General features: G+C 33.6%; 1 protein-coding gene across 2 annotated transcripts in view; it reads right to left on the minus strand.

The window, feature by feature from the left end:
* Positions 1–15,713, minus strand: part of LOC136038132 (protein argonaute-4-like) — a 90,800-nt gene that overhangs the window by 46,994 nt on the left and 28,093 nt on the right. Inside the window, exons 3-6 of one of the 2 annotated variants that reach the window (XM_065721157.1) lie at positions 14,388–14,526; positions 10,128–10,495; positions 8,092–8,280; positions 2,100–2,236 (exon numbers count right to left, since the gene is read on the minus strand). In XM_065721157.1, the coding sequence (XP_065577229.1) occupies positions 2,100–2,236; positions 8,092–8,280; positions 10,128–10,495; positions 14,388–14,526 (833 nt within the window). Of the gene's footprint in view, positions 1–2,099; positions 2,237–8,091; positions 8,335–10,127; positions 10,496–14,387; positions 14,527–15,713 lie in introns of both variants that reach the window. The other variant, XM_065721156.1, reaches the window with a different exon arrangement.

Here is a 15,713-nt window from a genome sequence, read left to right on the forward strand (position 1 = left end):
CGCAACGTTGCTGCCTGGTGGAAGAACTGCTCATTCCACTTTGAAATTGCCTATGAATTTGCATTCTACAGAAACTCCCACGTGCAATATTTCCAAATCATCTGGGATGGGTAAAGTATTACACCAAAGCAAAGTTATTATTTGGGACGAGTGCACAATGGCACACAAAAAAATCGCTTGAGGCTCTGGAGCGATCATTGCGAGATTTGCGAGGAAATTCGAAACCCTTTGGCAGCACATTAACATTGCTTGCGGGAGATTTCAGGCAAACATTACCTATAATACCTAGATCAACCCCTGCGGACGAAATGAATGCTTGCCTGAAAAATTCTAATTCATGGGCACACGTAAAGACATTAAAATTAACTATAAATATTCGTGTCCGATTGCACAACGATGACTCTGGTGAAATATTTTCCGATCAATTGCTGGCAATTGGAGACGGAAAGCTCCCAGTATACTCAATTTTAGGACGTATATAACTGCCTGCTGAAATCTGTTATTTAGTGACATCCAAAAATGATTTGGTTGAAAAGGTATTTCGGAATATTCTAACCAATTATAAAAATCATAAATGGCTAAGTGAACGAGCAATTCTGGCAACCAAGAATAAAGACGTCCACGAAATCAACAATATTATTTTGACCAAGATTCAAGACCAGGCAGTCATTTACAAGTCAGTAGACAAATTCTGTAACCAAATGAAGCGGTTAATTATCCATCTGAATTTTTAAATTCCCAGGATCTCCCAGGGTTTCCAACACACTTGCTACAACTAAAAATAGGCGTATCAATAATACTGTTGCGAAATATTAACCCACCAAAGTTTTGGTAAGCGACTTGCCGTAAAAAAAAACAATGGAAAACGTAATAAAGGCAACAATCTTGACAGGGTCTTTTGAGGGTGAGTCTGTTCTTATTCCTCGCATTCCCATGATTCCAACGGATATGCCTTTTCAATTTAAAAGATTGCAATTCCCAATTCGATTAGCATTTGCAATCGAATCAACAAAGCTCAAGAGCAATCATTAGAAAAATGCGGTATACATCTTAATACAGATTGTTTTTCCCATGGACAATTGTATGTTGCATGTTCGAGGGTCAGTAAACCTGACAATCTATTTATATGCACAGACAATGGGACAGCAAAGAATGTTGTATATTCGCAAGTTTTACGTAGTTAATTTATAGTGTGTATGTATATCTATCAATCTATCTATCTATGTAAAAATAAGTTGTATGTATGCATGTTTGTTTGTTTGTAAAAAGAGGGTTTACATATGACGTCATTGTAAGTATATAAGGCTTTGTATATGTACAGACAATGGGACAGCGAAGAATGTTGTATATTCGCAAGTTTTACGTAGTTAATTTATAGTGTATATGTATATCTATCTATCTATATATCTATATATAAAATAAGTTGTATCTTTGCATGTTTGTTTGTTTGCAAAAAGAGGGTTTGCATATGACGTCATTATAAGTATATAAGGCTTTGTATATGCATAGACAATGGGACAGCGAAGACTGTTGTATATTCGCAAGTTTTACGTAGTTAAAAACACACATATATAATATATATATATATATATATATATATATATATATATATATATATATATATATATATATATATATATATATTCACAGATGGGGCACAGGGACACAACTACAATGGCGCGTAACTAATATGGCGCGTAACGAATTACGCGCGGGGGGGGGGGGAGGGCTTTAGGGAGCGTGAAGGGGGGGGGCTTTAGGGGGGGGGGCTTTAGCTGGGTCCCGGCTAAGCCGCCGGGACCCAGCTATTATATGTATATATATATATATATATATATATATATATATATATATATATATATATATATATATATATATATATATATATATATATATATATATATATATATATATATATATATATATATATATATATATATATATATATATATATACAAACAGTAGCGAAATGTCCTATACTTTCCATTAAATATTTTTTAAGCATCGATCTAGAACTCTCTACTCTTCGTATATACATTCATGCATGTTCTTAGGACTAAAAAAACAGAAATTATGATAATGAAGTCTAGTTTAAATACCTCAAATCGTCTTTCAGGACAGATTTTGGAGCAAAGCAAGCAATGGCCCATACACGAATTTCGACAGCAGTAAAGTTCGACAGCTGTTTTCCTCCCAAATCCCAAACACCTCTTTTTGGCAGAGCTTCCTGCTTCTTCTAAAAGGGAAAAAAGAGCATATTAAAGTTTGGCAATATGGACAGGATTCTCCAGCAGCAAAAGCCTATAATAGTAGATATTTTAATGATCCCCTTCTAAACGATCCTTTGAAATTCATTTCGATAAAAAACTATCCATTTTTAAAGTTTTCAAGAATAAGAAAAACGAGGAGATTACGAATTTTGAAAAGAAGAAAACAAAAACCCTTAAGTATTTTCAAAATCCAGCAAAGAAAGGCATAATAAATTATGCCAAACAATAGAACATTTTAAGTTTAAGAGAGGGGAGCAATAAACCTCAAGTTTGATAAAGAGAAACACATAGAACCTTTTGTCTTACCGCACCCAAATTATCTGGATATTACTCGACGCACTTCTTGTCTTTATCCAACTTTGAAACTTACTATGAATGATCGTGTAGCTCTGGACCCAAAATACTTACTTATCTGAAGATCTTGCTCGACAGCATCGCCAGCATAGAGGGAACACGACGTCAGCGCCGTTAGTCGTCTCCAGAGTGGCCTGTTTCGAGCAAGGATAGAAGCTTCGTCGGGGTCGATGCACCGCACAGTCATTCGACCGCGGATGATATCCGCCTATCTCGTACAGGGTCTACCTCTGGGGCGTTGTCAGCCGTTTACAGTAGGCTCAAAGTCTAATATAAGTCAGGCAGATGTTTGAGAATGTAGGCGAATTAAATATCCATACCAACGAAGCGAACGTAACTCAAGCTGTTCGGAGAGGGGTGGTAATTTAAAAGACCGGAGGATGTCTATGTTCGGTATCCTGTCAAGAACTCTAACGGGTTCGATTTTACTGAGGTGTTTTGTCTGGACATCATCTAGCTTCATCATCTGCGATTGAGTAAAAGGCTAAGTCTTTGACGAGTACAACACAACACTTGCTACCGAGGCAGAGTATATACGAGCTTTCGTTAGACGGTTGATCTGGGGTTTGTGGAATACTGTCCTCAGAAGACGACCCAAAACGGCGTATGCCTTTGTCAACCCTGCTGATATCTCTGCATCTATATTTCTATTTGAGCAGACAATTAAGCCAAGGCAGGTGAACTGTTTAACTGTCTCAACATTTTGGCTATATACTTCTATAGATGTGAGAGGGTTGCACGGTGTTTTGTCCACAGGCAATATTTTGGTCTTGGTCCAGTTTACATTTAAACCAGGTTTTTCTGCGGTAGATTCCAGGGCAGTTTTGATGTCACTAAGATTTTCGCATACCAATGTACCATCGACAGCAAAGTCAACATTCGACAGAACTCTGTCATCAAAATAGATGGCAAAAAGATGCGCCAGTAATGTTTTGTTGAGACATGACACAACTGAAGAGTTCGGGAGCAGCAGCACAGCCTTGCTTAACAACATTTTCAATTAGAAAACGTGATGGTAGCTGGTCATTTACAATGACACGACATTCAGTCTTATTATATAATTTTTTGGATAGATTGTCGATTTCCTTATGTATACCAGCAGATTGAAACACCAGCCACAGCAACTGTCTGTCAACGATATCGAAAGCGGATCAGAAATCGAAGAAGGCAATATATGCCTTCCTTTTATTTTTAGAGTTTACTCTTTTAGCAGTCTAACTGTATTGATTTACTCGGTTGTGAGTTGACTCGGCACTAGCCCAACTTGCTGGTGACGACGAAGGGGATTGAGGTACACAGTATTAAACAGCACTTGTAGTCAGAGGGTCATGTATGGATCACCATTCTTCAAGAGTTCTGATGTTGGGCCACATACTCTCGGCGCTAGGTTGTTCTTCAGCTTCCAGACTGAAGCTTTAATTTCTTCTGCTGTAAATTCAGTGCCAGCGGGGGAAGGGGTAGCATTAACAACATCAGCCTTAATCTGGTCGCCGATTTGTTCAGGTGGCTCTGAGTTTAGGATCTTCTCAAAGTGGTGCCGCCACTTGACACTGTGGCTGGTCACAAATATTCTTGCCACTGGCTGAGTACATTTACCTGAGAGCACACGGAGGATCTTATATATGGCTCCAATGTCCTTTTTTGTCAGCCTCTTGAAGATCGCGTGCCTTTTGTCGATAAGAGTCTTACGGTCTTTGTACATCTGAATGTTACGCTCTTTATTTAATTGCCTATATGCTGCCCTGTGCCCACGAAGGTGGATATCGCGTCCGCCATCAACAATGACGAGGGACTCGTTGTTGATCCAGTCTTTTCTCTTCCACTGCTTCATTCCAGCAACGCTAGTTGCAGCTGCAAGAGCATTCTCTTTGAAGACCTTCCGTACACCATCACTGTCATCCCAATGCACGAGGGCCTCAAATTTGTTGTATATTTTGACCTGATACTGCTCAGCCTGAGCGGGATCATGCTGGATACGATAGGTATAAATTTTTCGAGATGTCTGGCTGTTTTTTTCAGCACTATTCAGCACTAGGCCATACGCTTCCCCGTTTCTGGCTGCCACTAGACCAGAGCAGTGTGCAACCTTCACCAATGTAGCCCTAATTAATGCCAGATAGATGTGTTTAATTGATTGCAGCAATTGTAACTATATACTTTTTTTTAACTCTTTGGTTAATAGAAGCTTTGAACTGGGTTAGTTCAGTGTCAGGACATTTCAGGTGGATACATTAATACCACCTAGGTCAACAAAGAGTAAATTGGTTTTACCAAATCCAGAGTTTCCACAAATGAATAGTCGAAACGGCCATTGAGGTGCTAGCAGATGTTTATGATTAAAACGATCTTTTTTTTTACACACTATAATACTTTAATAGGTGTTTTTCTATCCATTTGCTTGGTAAAAATTTCTGTAAGGTAGAATTCGACTATGAAGCTTATAGCTTAACTTTATTACCTAACTACCTTAATTATAAGACCTAAATTAGCTTATTAATACTTTAACTAGCTCATAGCCTCAAGGAATTAAATCCCCAGGGTACCGTTTTTACTTTATTTTTCAAAACCTTTCTTTTAGTTTCATTAGGGTCTAGAGCTTTTTAATTTTGTTTTTCTAAGAACATTCTATGTTTATTTGCCCTTAAAGTATACTGAATTTCTGATAAGCGTTCCACTTTAAGCGTCCCGAATAATATGTATTTATAATTCTTTAACCTACGTATGTATTTATGATCTTTAACCTACAAACTTTGACATTATTGTTCCAGACAATTCATCCTTCATCTTACCAATCACTTTTTATCTTTTTTATAATCCAAAACATCAAATTTTTCTTGGTGTACCTTTAATATCTTCATAAAAATCCTCAGTTCGAATATCCTAAATAAAACTATCCAAATCGATGTAGCATAAATAAATGTTCTCATTATATTTTGGTTTCATGTATTGATAATGAAATTCATACATCAGTAATTTAGATAACTCTAATGCAGCGATTCCGATATAAATAGGTTTATCAAGATTTACTTTTGACTTGACCATTCTGGCTACCGAAAAATTCTCACTAAAGATTATTTCCGATCTATACTTACGTTTAAAATTTTTTTTTCTTTGTTCATCACTAGTGATTGTTTCAATACTAGCTGAATTTCTAACCACTTCCTTGGTTTTCCCAAAACAAGCATTATTCATGAATTTAAAGAAATCTTTCTCGAAATCATTCGTTCCCTTTAGTCGTAATTTAGTTTTAAGCTTTTTAAGCTTTTTAATTTTGTTTTTCTAAGAACATTCTATGTTTATTTGCCCTTAAAGTATACTGAATTTCTGATAAGCGTTCCACTTTAAGCGTCCCGAATAATATGTATTTATAACTCTCTAATGTTATTTTATCTTTAACGATGTTCTTTATGATACCTTTCAATTTTTTCTTTGCTTTGGTTTCATCGTCACCCTCTTTTAAATGAGTAGATACTTTTGATCTTTAACCTACAAACTTTGACATTATTGTTCCAGACAATTCATCCTTCATCTTACCAATCACTTTTTATCTTTTTTATAATCCAAAACATCAAATTTTTCTTGGTGTACCTTTAATATCTTCATAAAAATCCTCAGTTCGAATATCCTAAATAAAACTATCCAAATCGATGTAGCATAAATAAATGTTCTCATTATATTTTGGTTTCATGTATTGATAATGAAATTCATACATCAGTAACTTAGATAACTCTAATGCAGCGATTCCGATATAAATAGGTTTATCAAGATTTACTTTTGACTTGACCATTCTGGCTACCGAAAAATTCTCACTAAAGATTATTTCCGATCTATACTTACGTTTAAAATTTTTTTTTTCTTTGTTCATCACTAGTGATTGTTTCAATACTAGCTGAATTTCTAACCACTTCCTTGGTTTTCCCAAAACAAGCATTATTCATGAATTTAAAGAAATCTTTCTCGAAATCATTCGTTCCCTTTAGTCGTAATTTAGTTTTAAGATTGAATATTCTTTTAAATAGGGTGACTCAGTATATGCTAGTATTCAATGTACTTTTTTCAATATTAAGCCATGCTTTAAATAAAATTCTAAAGTTTTATAATGCACAATATAATTTCTTTATTATGTAAAGTTGTACTTAATTTATACTGAAAATGTTTTATATAAATTGAGTAATTCACTTGGTTTATAATTAAACTCTTATTTCAAAAATTCATCAAATTCTTATATTACAAGACCTGTTTTGATCTTAAAGCTTATGATGGGAAATTAAAAAAATGATTGAAATTTTCTTTTAAAATGACGTGGATTCAATTGAAAATGGGATAAAGTGATGGGGTGATCAACGTAGGGCCTAGAATCCGTGTTCACATTGTGAAAAAGTATAGAAATGAGGCCAATTTTGATTTCCAATGAGCTGTTTTCATGTTGAATTTAGGGATAGAAAATGTTCAAAATGTGCAATATTTGGGGTTAAAATGATGTAAAATCGACTCAAAATGATGTAAAACATTGTGAAAAAGTATAGAAATGAGACCAATTTTAATTTCCAAGGACATATTTTCATGTAGAATGTAGGGATGGACAATGTTCAAAATGCGCAATATTTGAGGTTAAAATGATGTAAAACGAACTGAAAATGATGTAAATTGAATGGATGAGATAGGTGGGGCAGAACCAGCAACTACTATACTACTATTTTACTTCCCTTAAATATTTTCTTATATCTATGCCTCTTCCAAAACGGCATCAGCTGTTTATAACCGAGAATTCATCAGTGGAAAACCTGTAAATAACGAAGTTTTTTCCATTTACAAGAGTTTTAAATGAATATAACTTGTTATTTTTTTATTGACTAACATATTTCTTGCAAAAGTAATATCAAACTTTTGTCAATAAAATACGTAAAAATAAACTGATTTTTTTTGAATAAATGGTTCTTTTTTTCATAATGTCTTATAAAATAATTTTAAAATCTCGTATCAGGCCATGTAAAAAAAAGTTCAGGAAACACTGATCTAGGATCAAAAGTTAAAGGTCAAATGGTGAGAGGGTTACTAGATTTCTCGAAACGGTTATGAAAGAAAAGAATATATAGTATTTTAAGAAATATACACTGATTAATGGTATATTTATGCATTTTACCGTGGCCACATGCATTTTTTGGAAACCGTGGCCACATAGTATTTTAGCTAATTTTAGGCTAAAATGTAAAATTGATTTTGCAGCAAAGATGTTGCAATTGATTTTTTTTGTGGGAAAGATTGCCCACATTACCTACAAAATCTTACCCACAAAGATTTGAGCAGAAAACTGCAACTGGTTTACTACTGGTCCTTTTTTAATAAAAAAGGACACCAGCTTATCTTATTACATATACTATTATTCTTATATCATTATGTCTTTATATTATTATGTCTTATTGCACGTACTATTTGTTCGGCTGTGTAACTTATAAAAACAACTTACTCTTCCATCGTACTGGAGCTTTGCAGGGGATAGTCTTTGACGACTAGCCTCTATCCTTCCATCACTATTATTGGATTTACACTTTTGAACATAAGGAACATTATCGTAATCAGTTTTTCGAATCAAATCATCAATCTTTTGCTCACAATCTGGGACCGACTGAGCTGTAACTTCCATCATAGATGAATTCTGCAAATTTGTCAGTTTTTTGATATCACGTTGGATAGTAAAAATGTTGCATACCTGGAAAACAATTCGTTAAATATGTTACGAATTTATAAACAATGTTTACGAACGCTAAGATAATCAATTCATAAACAATGAATATTAAGAACAATTCACCAACAAAAATTACTATTTTCGCCTGGGTTCTAAAAATGGGTCTTCGGTTCAAAAAGTTTCCAATATTAAGACACTTACAATTTTCTAGTTTATACATAGAAACATCGAACATGGGGTCAAAGGTAGCTAAATAAGAAGTTTTTGCTGGTAAAAAATATCTATAAGAGATTTTAATCAATCAAAAAGATCAAACTCAGCTAAATTTATGCATTAACTTTAGCTAAACATGTGCTGGGATTGGTCTTTAGCAATGTAGGCAGGACGAAAAAGAGTCGTGTGGATCAAAGTTTTTCAAAAACATGAATTGAAAAAAAAAATACTATTTATAGCTGAATAATGCAAATACATTGCATTTCAGCCTACTCAGTGCTTAGAAAAAGAAAAGTTTGTTGACCTTTCAGCCAAGTATTTTTTTTATCACAAATGATCTTATTCACCACTTTTATACAGTTCATTGCACTTCCTGGCTGAAGGGCCGTGAAACAGAGATGAGCACATTTATGACTTTAGATTTTAGTGTTACGCCTTTGCCTCTTCTTTTTTTTTACCTTTTATACAGTTCAAGTAAAAAATTAAAGATAGAAAGTTATAAAACATGAAACTTTCCAACATCGTCTCGATCACAAAATGCAATATGAAGAGAGCTTAAACCAAATTAAATACGAGAAAATAGATTCAAACGACAGGAGCAGAAAAGCATAAAGACTAAATACATTTTTTATGGATTTGTATCAACAACTAATGGAATACTACTAATATAAATTAAAACTAACTACTAGTATTAATGAAATCTATTAACCAGAATTACTACTGACGACGAGCTATACCAACTTAGTGACTTCACAGCAAAGAAAAAGTTACATTATATTTTGAGATTGGTAAAATGGCAGCCCAAAGGAGAAGCAAACTAAGAGCAAAACAAATAATTACTATAAAAACCCAAGACACAATTTTGGCCAGGAAACTATTTTAAAAGTTATTTAAAATATAAAATTTTGCTCTTTTTAAAATGCACTTTGTCCTTTAGGATTAAATGAGTTAATTTAGGTTTACTTTAAACCTTGAATTTGCTGTTAGGTATAATATCCGCTTATTCTGAGCTATATTTCTTCATTTAAACTTTGTTGTACTGACCATAGATTGCGTAGCGCAGTTACCGATCTTTTGATTCTCTGCCTTAGGCCAGAAGTGCATACATGGTTGGTGGCAAATCATCCCAATCTTCCCAATTAAACTTAATTTCTAAGTTCAAGGTAATTTCTGTTTCCTTTGACTTTTGGTTTTTAAGTGAGTCAGTTCTCATGATTAGATTTGCTTTTCACTTTTTTTAAACTTAGTTGTTTTTTTTTAACTGAACAACACTTGAGGTCCACAAACAAATTCAGTTCCTTTTAGAATTTAATAACTGAAGAAAAATAGCACATAGGTTCCGCACATTGTTTCAGTCAATCCAATCGATCTGACACGAAAATCAGAAGGAAAAAAAACTTTTAACTCGATTTACCCTTTTTAGTCACTGGCGCCCTAATCCTATGGATGGAATGAGATCCAGTGTTTATCAAATGTTAACTTCTAGTAACAAATTTGCTTTCTACTTCTGTTTCTCTTTTAATTTCCGCTTTTTCTGATCTTTTCCAACAATTCCCACTTACAGTTGAGAAATTGATTAAGCAAAAAGGAATGAAGGACACTACCTCAAGGGGCAAATATGTGTAGTTATGCTCTTGTACAACTTGTAAACAAGGAAGGTGAGGATATTTCAGTTTCATATTATGTTTGTCTAAAAAATATTTGGCAACAGTGCATTCAATTGTTTGTCCATCCTCAAGTTGCAACGGGAAACACTGCATCCGAGCTGGCCTCCTAGTAACATTACAAACACGATATTTTCGCCTTTGTCCACAGTGGATACTTTCAATTTTTAATCCTTTGATTTCCTTTGCGAATTTGACACGTTGAGAATCAGGTAGCCGTTCACGTTGCTCGTTAACATCAAGAATATCCAAAACTTCGCACATAAATTCAATGATGGGTTGAGATTTGTAGAAAGAAGTGGCTTGTACTGAAAGATAGAGATAAAGTATAACTCAAAACGAGAATCGATATCCATTAAAATACTGAGAATAAAGTTAAATATTTACCATTAACCTCATTCATTTTCTGAACTATCAATCACTTTCTAAATAGTTGTCGAGTCCAATTACAGATATTCAAAAATTCAAATTACAGGTATTTCTGAGTTCAAAAGATATTTTAAAAAAGATTAAAGAATTGTCTGGTTAATTAATTTTTTATTTTCTTTTTTTGCTTAACAATATGCCGATAAATTACATCATTAGATATATACAGGAAAAATTAAAGATTCAGGTGAATTGGTCTAAGGGAATGTAGGAAGATTTGGGGCCATCAAGGATTCTTGTCCAAATCTTACGAAGATGCAAAAAAAAAAAAATATTTTTCAAGATCTAGAGGCAATTTTGTTTTGTTCGAGTTTTCAAATGATAGCATCAGAAAAAATTATTTTTAAGATTTAGGGGAGTTGCCTTTCCCTCCCTTGAGCCAAAAACAAAATGGCGCTAAAAATCTAGTAAAAGAATTTAGTTATACAAAGAGCGAAACATCGTAAAGCACTCCCTGTTTTAAATTAGCATGGACACCCATAACCTTCCTCCCCCAATTGACACTCCTATAAGATCTAGTCATACATCGGCTCTTCAAAATCAATAAGAACTTCTTGCAAGAACCGAGTATAGAAATTACCAAGAGATGAAACACAATTTATTCTCCAAGGAAAGATAAAACAACCAAAACCATCGAGTTCTACTCTCCAAAATAAATCAGTTTCATGAATTTCACTTTATTATATTTTTTTACACTTGCTTTACACTAGGCCAAAGATATCAGAATCAATTTTAGATCCACGACAATCGAACACATTTCTTTATGTCCTATGTAGCAAAAACTACATTTAACTATGAGCAACCAACAAAAATAATTAAAGAAATAAAATTCTTGACCAGAAATTCTTTAAACAGAAAAACTAGTTTAAAGAGATCCGGTAGAATAAAACAACCTTAGGTATCTCATTAAAATCCAAATTTAAATAAACCAAAATACTGCTGTTTGGGAATTTTCTAATCCAGTTGAATAAAGCCCCACTCTCAATGGCGTAAGCACTATTCAGTCACACTTAAAAACAGACTTTCAAGTAAAAGCTATTTATTTACATTGAAGCTAAATTCCAGCTTATTTTGGATCTTTCTAATTCGGTTGGGTGCTACTGCACTTTCAGATACCGCTACAGTATTACTGGCACCATCACTGGTACTAGCAGTTGCCACTAAACAAATGCGAAAGAATTGATCTGCAGATTAAGAGAAAGAGAATGAATTTCTGAATGCAGGGGATTTTCCAGTTAAATGGATGAAATGATAGGAGATTAAATTAAGCTGATTTTTGAGTAGAAAAAGATCTTGGGTTACCTAGGAAAATCTTTAGATTCAATATACAAACAAAAGTGTTTTTTTTTTCGTTTTTTTTTTACTCTTCTTCATCTCCCATCAATTCCAGTCATTTTCCTATACTTCACTGATTCTTTTTACAGTTAATATGTGCTACTTTATCTGTTACTGTCGTTAGCAAAATCATAACGAAGTTCCTGGTTTACTGCTCTTTGATGAAAAAAAAAATATCTGACATTATTCCCATATAACCAAACTTTAAAATCAAACATCCTTTATATTTATATTTTTCTGTCAAGCCAATAACAATTCCTTAATATTTCATCCTACACAATGCAAGCGACCCCCCCCCCCCCCTAGAAAGAGCTAATTACTAGTAATGAACAGTCTAGACTTTTAGCAATATAATCAATTTGAGCGTTTTTACAACTTCAAAGCCCAAATAAATGCATTTACTAGTAAATGGAATACTTTCCATTTACTAGGTCCTATGATATTTACCACTTGACTAACCATATATTAAATAGTAAGCTTCAGAATAAGTGATTCGATATCATTCAAATATAGCCATTTTCACCTTCAAAATATAATATAGCTATCTCTTCAAAAAAAAGGTAAAGACGGCTAGGTCAGGTTTTAAAGATGGGAGATGGATTCATCAAGTGCAGCCTGTCCCCGAATGGTATGAGAGGAGGCCATACCTACTTATAGCCTCCCCCACACCATTCAGGGACAGGCTGCACCTAGATCAAACTATTTTGAAAAAAGATGTATAGAAACTTAGGACTTCATGAGAGGGGTAAAAAGTGAAGCTCAGAATTGATTGAGATGGAGGAAGAGAGAATGCAGCTGTGTTGGCCTGAGGGGGGAGTGGTATTGTAGAGCTGATAGTAGTAGTAAAATATTTGAAGCTGGGATATATATTCAAATTATCTTAGAAATACTCTGTTAAATTTCATAGAAACTCAAAATAAAATTCTCATTCTAAAAGAGCTATTGCCAAAAATAGTAAAAAAAATTAGTACCTTCTTAGTTCTTTAGCTGTTAGTCCCATATGTTTCAGCTTTTCTTTTTTTCTGATTTTTGACTAAAGTTTTATCTTTTAAACTTGGCACCAGCTATTGCCAAAAACACACAACTACAAATTTTTCATTAAAAATAAAAATCCTGATTTATCCTAGTTTAACCATTTCAGACAGAAAGATTTAATTGTAAGTTATTCAATTATTGGGAACCGTCAAAGATTTACCCTTTCAATCCAAGCAAAAATATATTTTAAAAAGAAAATCAGGTTAATCTATTCTGTGTCTCATTTCCCAGGACACTTACTTGAATTTTAGTAATATTGCGGGACAGTTTAATGCAGTTCTCTTTTTTTGTCACCAAACAATACGGCCTCAGTTGTTGGGTGACCACAAAGTGACCATGACAACACAAGACTCATTTAGCTGTATTTACCAATTAAATTACTTACCAATTAATCAACTGAATCAGCTTCCTATTCGGAAGCAATAACTATTAGTAACTAAGACTAATAAGGAAATAAAAAAAATGTTTCCCTTGGATCCATCTTATTCATACTTGAAAACTGACGATCATACTTTTAATATTTTATTTTGGTTCTTTCAAAACTATGAAGTTTTTATGGCAGTACCATATTTTCGTTAATTTTATCAAGACGAACCATGAAAATAAATCAGCAATGCTTTTCATCTATAAAAATTAAAACACTAACAAAATATCAGTTCCTAAAGTCAAGTACACCTTCTTAGTTCTTAGACTGTTTGTGCCATAGGTTTCTAATTTATTTTGTTGCTGATTTTGACCAACGTTTCTTTCTTCTTTATTTGACGCTGTCTGTTACCAAAAAATCATAACTGAAAAAATCAAAATAAATCAGGATTTTGATTTTTAATTAAAATGTGTATTTTAATTAAAAATCAAAATCCTGATTTATTCTACTTTAACCATTTCAAACAGACAATGTCATTCTACTTGGTACATCGATATATCATTTTAGTGTATCTTTTTTTATTACTCAATTTGGTCACCTATTTGGTTTCTATGCAAAAAATAGGGGCTTTTCAGTAGATCTTTTTTTTTTGTCATTTTTTGCTTTAATTATAGGAAACCACTCAAGATTTATCATTTCATCCAAGCACGACGATTTTGTCAAAGATCGATATTCGACAATCGCAACAAATAGTAGTTGTTACGGCAATTCAATTAGCAACATTTTAATCAAAATGAATATTCACTTTTTTTTCTGAAACAGTGGAAAAAACAAACTGAATTGACCACATGATTAAAATTTGTTGCTAACAGTTAGGTATTAGACACAATGTAACCATAGCATAATTCTAGTAGCCTCTTATACTAATAGTCAAGCGTTTTTTAATTGAAAAACAAAATCTAAAAGGCAATTAAAACTGAGCACAATAATACAAGATGCTAAAAAAAAAACTGACATACTATGTGAGTTTATTAGCTCACCTGTATCTTGTGAGCCACTAGTAGATGGCTCTGAAGTATAGGACACAGTGAGGCATGCTTGTGGGTCTTTATCGCTCTTTGACACATCTTTACTTATCGTATGGATCTCTTTCGTCAAGCGCACACACTCTTGTGTCACCTTTAAAAGAGGAAATTTCAAAGGGAAGTCCTTTTCAAAGGTTAGAACAGGCGAAAGCTTAAAAACAGCTTAATTTTAGGATACATAAAATACAATTCAAAGAGTATGAGAAATTGATATAAGAGGAGCAGCACTTAGAAGTATCAATGACTTCAGAATAAAAAAAAAAATCTACCTCCTGGATCCCTCTTAGATCCTTACGTGCGTGAAGATCGCAATTGACTAAGATTTTATTTTTGTTGTTCCAACAGTATGAAGTTTAAGGATACTGCCACATTTTTGTCAATGTTGGCCTATTGAAAAGTTCAAACAAACAAGCAAAACTAATCAATTAAATTTGGAAACGCCATCCGTCCGCAACATTTCAAATATTAACCAGCTGATTTAAAAGAAAGCTACACCTTAAAAGGAAAGATACAACTGCATCTTTCCATTGAAGGTGTGGTTGTCTTTTAGACCAATATGAATATTTGATGAATATTAGATCAATATTTCATCTCCTTTCTCACTATCCCCCTGCCTCTTACGCTTCCCCCCCCCCCCCAAATGCATCTGATTTAAATTTTTGTGTAGCAATTTTCTGGAAAATTAGTCAAATTCAATTAACTATAACTTTGGGGTTAAAAAATTCACCATTACTCCAGGTGCCAGGTTTGTAACTTTTGTAAGTTAATCATTGCTAAAGTAGAAAGCTTTTCGGAAGGGGTGGTTGCATTAACTTTTGATTGGCCTCATTCGATTGGGAATCACAACTTCTATTCTCCCGCGCGCGTAAGTCGTTACGCGCCATATTAGTTACGCGCCATTGTAGTTGTGTCCCTGTGTCCCACCTGTGAATATAGATAGATTTATATATGTGTTTCAAACTACGTAAAAATTGCGAATATACAACATTCTTGGCTTTCCCATTGTCTGTCCATATACAAAGCCGTATGTACTAATAATGACGTCATATGCAAACGCTCTTTTTACAAACAAACAAACATGCATACACACAACTTGTTTTTATATAGATAGATAGATAGATAGATACAATACAAATTAACTACGTAAAACTTGTGAATATACAACAGTCTTCGCTGTCCCATTGTCTGTGCGTATAAATAGATTGTCAGGTTTACCGACCCTCAAAGATGCAACATACAATTGTACATTGGTAAAGCAATCTGTATTAAGATCTATACCGC

The sequence above is a fragment of the Artemia franciscana genome, chromosome 17 (genome assembly GCF_032884065.1).
Source record: "Artemia franciscana chromosome 17, ASM3288406v1, whole genome shotgun sequence".
Lineage (NCBI taxonomy): Eukaryota > Metazoa > Arthropoda > Branchiopoda > Anostraca > Artemiidae > Artemia > Artemia franciscana.